At 41.6% G+C, this 6,904-nt stretch overlaps 1 protein-coding gene across 1 annotated transcript; it reads left to right on the top strand.

Annotated features, from left to right (window-relative positions):
- The first annotated feature begins 2,376 nt into the window (after positions 1–2,376).
- LOC147172683 (transcription factor HES-7.1-like) lies at positions 2,377–4,167 on the top strand. Its single transcript, XM_086079239.1, has 4 exons — positions 2,377–2,472; positions 2,617–2,721; positions 3,441–4,024; positions 4,105–4,167. Exons 1-3 carry the CDS (start codon positions 2,428–2,430, stop codon positions 3,840–3,842), a joined length of 552 nt encoding a protein of 183 aa, XP_085935365.1. The 5' UTR covers positions 2,377–2,427; the 3' UTR covers positions 3,843–4,024; positions 4,105–4,167.
- The last annotated feature ends 2,737 nt before the right edge of the window (positions 4,168–6,904 follow it).

Genomic DNA, 6,904 nt, shown 5'->3' with positions numbered 1-6,904 from the left:
TGCTCATGCCTTTAAATACACTTTAAACTTAACTGTTGGTGATATATTTACATTTACAGTTATTCATATTTGATCATTTATACTTACTTGAGCTGTAAGCAAGAGTGTTGAGTTTCTTCAAGCTTCTATTTATTATTTCTCATCCATGTCTTACCATCGTTCCACTTGTTTTGTTTTTAACTCTGTGGAAGAATTATTATTGAATCTATCGGTGAATAATTTCTTGATTATAATGACTTTTGTGCCTTGCATGCATCTTCTAGTCGACTTGACGATTAACACTTTTTGAAGCATGCGCCAATAGGACACTTAATGAACACAGGCACGTGGACGTGGCCCACTTCCTGCACCCCCCCCCCCCCCCCCCCCCCCCACACACACACACACACACACTCACTCGACACGCGCCCCCTTGGAGGTGTGAGCAGCTCGTGTGCAATTAACATATGTGAGGGAAAAAAAGAGGGGGAAGGCGAAGGCGTCAAGCATCCGGATGAACGGCGTCAATTTCAAACGCTTCAAAGTGTGACTGAAACACCTCCAAGAGGGAACCAAACACAAGCGACAATCATTTATTGTACTATCTTTTGAAAGTCTAGTTTAAAATCTATACTATATCTCCTCAAATAATTGAACTGGGCTTTCAAAAATGTGACCACATAATTACAACCAAAGCCTAAAAGTGTTTTACGCGCACCGAAAATATACAATACAATGAAATTGTAACTTAGACTGCTAATATTGTAGCAACATTTGAGGGTGGATGGCGAGTTGGGTAGTTTCCGACTGTCTGGGCGGGCCATGAAGGCATCGCAGAACGTTGTTGGAAGAAGCTAAAAAGTTACGACCTGCTGCCTTGTGACTTGAAAACTGTACAAAAGCGTTCATTAATGTCGAGACTTCTTAATGCTTGCATTTGTGACCCTGAAAGGGTTGAAAGACAAACATGCAGAAATATGACATCTCAGTGTGCAATTTCCCACCAGAGACTTTTGGGAACATTTCTTCCACGAGTTTATGCGCTTATGAAGGACCTATATCCAATCATTTTGATCTAAAAGGCTACATCTATAGGCTACTCATGTTTTTTTTTTTCAATTTAGATTAAATTTATAGGCTACATTTATGTCTGGTGTATATGTTGTGACCTACGATATAAAACAATGTCAAGATACAACATGCTGACACGTGTAACATTTCTCCCTATAATAATGTTTATTGCCTTCGCATGCGAATGAGCCCGGCGCCGCGTGAATTGACGCGTGCACGTCATATGGATTTCAAGTGTGATCCAGTCACACCTCCCACGGCGAGAAGCGTCTGCTGGTCACTATCCCACTGTCACACCTTGGGGGTTGGCGTCGCTCTCCCACAATTGCGGGTCCACTTCATAAGGTTTCGCACGCACGCGTGGACATATTGGCGCGCCAGCACGGGGCACGCATGCATGAGGATGGCACGCGTGGTTTTTTTTGGAGGTGCGAATGCAAACGTCTTCATGTTAAGTGGCCCCCGCACGCACGCGCCAAGAGACAAATGCAACGGCGTCTTGTTGCAGTTCATTCATTATTATTCGTTAGTGTATTTATTAATACGGTACCAACTTTCATCTTATTTAGGTTGTGAAGAAACATTTATTTGAAGACCTGTAGGTTGCTTTGCTACATGAACATTCTTAATTTATATTTCATATTGACAATTACGAGCATCCGGGCATTTCTAATATTTTCACAACGCAATGCAAATAACTTTACTTGGTGTAAACAAACAGCGTAATGTATTGCTCTTGCCTGTGACTATAGCATACAAACCAGGCAGATTGTTGGTCGTCAAATGAGACGTCATCACATTTTGAAATCAAAATAATCCTCACAAACCAAATTACAATTGATCCTAAATGCAATGTTTTTCCGTGAGCGTTCCTTTCACGGAGTTGACCGCCATTTTGACTTTCGGAATGGTCAATTCTGTCGTTCTCAAATGTTTTGTTCTATTCTATGTGGACAAATTGCTCATTACAATCAAATGTAAACATACAGTATATAGACAACTTCGCAAAGCGCGCACACTAAATAAACACAAAAGAGTTGAGTTGCCTAATTGCCTGTGCACTTGCTCAGGATCTTTGTTTCTCTAAGTTTCTTATCTATTTATACATCCACCATATAAGAAGATTTATTGTACTAAACGCTGAGATAATTAGATGGAGCTCAGTAGTACAATATACAATTTAAAAACTCGTGTCTGAGACAACATGACACCCATGGAGATTTGATTTGCCCAGGTGGCTTGTGATTGGCTGTTGCAGAAGTGGGCGGAGCTAGAGCGGACAGGGTGGATATAAAATAAGCAACCGGCGTGTTCGCATCCTTTTTCTGACAACTTCTGAATCGCTGAGGAAGCCGACAATTCGAAGAAGATTGAATCATGAAGCTCATGCAGGAAGCAGAGGATGCAAACCGCGATAAAAAGGTAAAGATGTACTTATAATACAGTATTTTTTTTTCATACACAGCTACAAAGTATAAATCAAGTTTTGAAACAATTTCACATCGTGGAGTTAATCAATATGGAAGATTTAACTACTTCTTCTTTTTATTTAAATACGCATTTCAGCTTGTAAAATCTCAAGTCGAAAAGCGTCGACGTGAGAGAATGAACTACAGTCTGGAGCGTTTGAGGAGCATGCTGATGCAGGAGCCACAACAACAGCAGCAGCAGGTAATTTTTAATTTTTTTTATGTTTTAGCTCAAATGAGTCATATTGAGGGCAGCACAGTGACTTAGTGGTTAGCACGTCTACCTCACTGTTCTGTGTTCAAATCTCGTTTCAGGCCTTCCTTCCTGTGTGGAGTTTGCATGTTCTCCGTGCTCTTTCATGGGCCAAAAACATGCACGTTAGCGTCATTCATCCCAAAAAAATGGGCGCGGGTGGCCTAGTGATTGGCACATCTGCCTCACAGTCGCAAGGTTCTGGTTTTCAAATCTCACATCTGTTTTCTACAGGTGCTCTGGCTTCCACATCCCAAAAACATTCATGTTGAAGACTCTAGTAGTAAAATTTCCTGTAAATAACTGGCAAAAAAACCACTTGCCAGCTAATTATTGTAAAATCTCAGTTAATTACTGTAAAAATCTATTACTGTAAAAAAAAAAATAATAATAATAATTTTTTTCTGTATATAAAAATGGACAGATACTCTAACCAAGGGTCAAAATTTGGGCTATATTTTATAAAACAACCCAAAACTGGGTCAAATTGACCCAAGTAGACAATCTGACCCAACCATATACCATATGGTCCAATTTTTTGACCCAAAGTTGGAGTATCTGTCCATTTTTTACCCACATTGGTTATTTTTGACCCAACTGTTTTTAGAGTCAAAACGTAAGCCTGATCATAAATTTAATAACAAATGGTCATGCATGTGTCGCTCTAGGGTGCAGCCCAGCGCCGTGTGGAGAAGACCGAAATACTGGAGCACACGGTCCTGTTCCTCAACAACAGCAAAACAACAAGTGGCCCACAACCGCAGCAACACTCCTTTCAAGACGGCTTCCACACCTGCCTGCAAAAGGCCGCCCACTTCCTGGGGCCCGAGGGCAAAAGCCTGTGGCTCGCTCTGGACGCCTCCTTCATCCAACGCTCCTCCTCATCTTCCTCCTCCTCCTCTTCCTCCATCCTCCATGTGCTGAGGCACAAGTCCAAGCACAACAGGCGAGCGGCGGCTCAGCCCCCCAGAACCCCCGCGCAGGGGCAAAACTGTCTGGGAACGTGCATGGAGAGCCCCCCGGCAGAGGGGCCCTCGCTGGGCCAGAGCGTGTGGAGGCCGTGGCCCTAAATAATGAACTTTGACCAACCCCCCCTTTCCCCATGTATACATTATCTGTCAAGTTGATGGTGTAAATAGTTTGAAGACGTCATTTGTACGCTGCTGTGTATATATGTGAACCACTCGACCCATTCTAGTGCCGTTTGGGATGGGAGTTGGATGCTGGCGCCCACCATGTGTCCACTTCAGAGGTGAGTTGCCACACAAGCGCAGAACTATACGAGCAGGGGTGCGGATCATAACCAAGTGTACTTCCTGTCTCGTTTTCCAGCTGCTTTAAAGTATGAGGGGCCCCACCCTCACGTCCATGAGTCATGAACAACCTCTGTGATCCCACCTCATGATAATATATAATTTGTATATTTTGCACACTAACTTATTGTCCATGTCTCGCTATGGTGAGCCTCTATTGTTTGTTTGTTTTGTTTTTGTTTTTTCCTCCACAAATAAACACATTCCATTCAAATGCCACATGGGATTTGTTTGTACTTCCTGGAGTGTGACTTGACCCAACAGAGACCTCAAACAGTTCATGTTTTTTAATTGGAAATAAACCAAGGAGATATTATATGAGCACTTTCATCCATTATAATAGCAGGGGTGTGCAAACTTGTGCTCAAGGACTTGATTTTTAAACGCGACAGATGGGCAAGGTCATTCGTAAGTGTAACCAATCCCAATACTTTTCAATGTACTTTTCAATGTAAATACACTGTTAAAAAGTCTACACACCCCTGTTCAAATGCCAGTTTGAAAATGAGACCAAAAATTACAACTTTTTTTTCACCATTAATGTGACCTATAACCCGTAGAACTGAAGGTGGGGGGGAAAAAACAAGTCAGAAACTGAAAAATAAACAGCAATAAACAATAAAGAGCCTCCCCAAATAAAGTTGAGATGTTCCAATAGGCTTTTCTATTTTCTCTTTCTATTTTCAATAGGAGAACCCTGAACATTTTGTGCTAAGACCAACACCAACTTGCAAAGAAATTTGGAACATGTTAAAAATTTGAAGGCGGCAAAAAAAAAAACTGTTTGCAAATGTTTGGCAAGCGTCTTTGCCACCTATTGCAACATCGAAAGAACCCGGATGAAAAACATGCGCTGCCTGCGCACACCCTTGCAATCCTTTGCCGCTCAGGGAGAAGGCTGTTAATTCGTCCTCTTTAGCACAAACTAGCCCCCCTTGCACGCTCCCCACTATCCCAACTGAAGGGACACAAGGGGTCCTTGCACCTCCTCCAAATGGTCCCTTTGAGTTTGAGTGATCATTCTTGTAAAGAGTATACTGAAAGTGACATTTGAGTCAAAGCAAAAGTATCTTAATTAATAATTAATGAATCACAAAAAAAATATCATATATTAACGCAGATTAATCACACTATTTATTTTGACCACAGGCGATCTTTTAGTTGACATCTGATGGTAAAAGTAGCACAGGTTGTGTTTGAGCAATAAACATAACTATACATTAAAGTAAGGCATTTGATAAATGTTTGCGGATATGACATTCAGAATATTTGTTCATGTCAAACTATTGGGGCCAAGAGGAGGATGAGCGTGTGCGGTGGATACATTTTTTTGAAGTTGTCTTCTTCACATTAAATGTGGGGAAAAAAATAACACATAACAGGTGCTCTTTAAATTTGGCAGGCAAAAAATGCTGATAAAAAGTATTTTTAATTAAGTGATTAATCGTGATTAATCAAAACTTCTAAGGTGTGATTAATCTGATTACGACAACTTTGTCGGCAGTGTCAATAAACTGATTGAAGCCTCTTTTTTGTTTTATTATACTGTCTGCTGAACTGCTGCTTGTTATGAAATCAGATGAGTTCACTGCCACCAGACCACTGGTAATCTATTTTTTTTTTGTTTATTAAAATTAAATCTAAGTCAGATCACTCGTGTCTCAAGGTCTCAAGGAAGGCACCACTGAATTTAGTTTACCACAGTTAAAAAAATCTGTGATGGCTAATGAGCAAAGTATAGCCTACCCGTGGCGGTGGGATTTTTTTGGGGGTGGTGGGGGGGGGGGGTATCCTCCCTTTCCCAGACACTCACACACAGATGCAAATGATGGCGCATATGTCGAGTGCCTGTTATATCGCGTTGTCTACACCTTGGTGGAAAGAAGTGGACAATGAAAGTGTGTCGTGTGACTCGTGGGAACGCCACTCGGCGGCCCTTCTCATTCCTTTAGTGCAGGAAGCCATAAATGAAGTGTTACCTATATTTAAATGAGGTGTTAGTTAGCCTACATGGTTCAAGTTGTCATATAAGAAAATGTCGTTTGCGCCAAAATGAAATAAACCGCGAATTATGTGCAAAGAAATATTTATATAATGCCATGCCATTTTAAATAAATAGGCTTCATGTCCTTAAATAGCCCAAAATGGCATTGCCGAAAATTTATTTTGGAAGCACCGTATAGGTCACATTGACATTTTTGAAAATGACGGGGGAGTTTAAGTTTATTAGCATATTAAAGAGAGGCGAAACGAAATCGAACTTGCAAACGAGGCCGACGTGTGGAGCCAAATGTTGTGTGGTGTGACGGTGGGATAACGGAAAGCAGTCGCTTCTCGTCGTGTGCGGAGGTGCGAACGAATAAGACAAATGTGGAATGGCTTCATACGCTCACACGTTCATTCCTTCACACTTGCATTGACACGCACGCGCCATTCCTTGTGCGCGCCACGCAGGCCCGTTCGCACGCGAGAGGAGTTGCCAATAAAATGTATCCACAGACACAAATGTAGAATACAAATATTCGATTTTAAATGATTAATAATTCTGTTATGCCACGTGATTAAAATGGCTGGATTATCATTAGGTTGTTTAGAGCACAAACGCGTGGGAGACATTTTCGTGGGAAACTTGTCATACGCGCGTGTCTGTAGACTTTTGCTTAATTGCGTTATTTCACGACTCCGCGCATGCGCATGCCCGCCAGTCTTGTCATTTTGCTTACAGACTTGTAACTTTGCAAGTCTAGACTTTAGATGAAATACACAACTCGGGTGTTCGTTATTGATGCAGTTCGGTGCGCGTAAAATACGATTATGCG

This window comes from Leptonotus elevatus, chromosome 6 (genome assembly GCF_054856555.1).
Source record: "Leptonotus elevatus isolate MCC_2025b chromosome 6, RoL_Lele_1.0, whole genome shotgun sequence".
Taxonomy (NCBI): Eukaryota; Metazoa; Chordata; class Actinopteri; order Syngnathiformes; family Syngnathidae; genus Leptonotus; species Leptonotus elevatus.
Note: the sequence above shows the minus strand (reverse complement) of the source record. Positions and strands in the feature narration are given on the sequence as shown.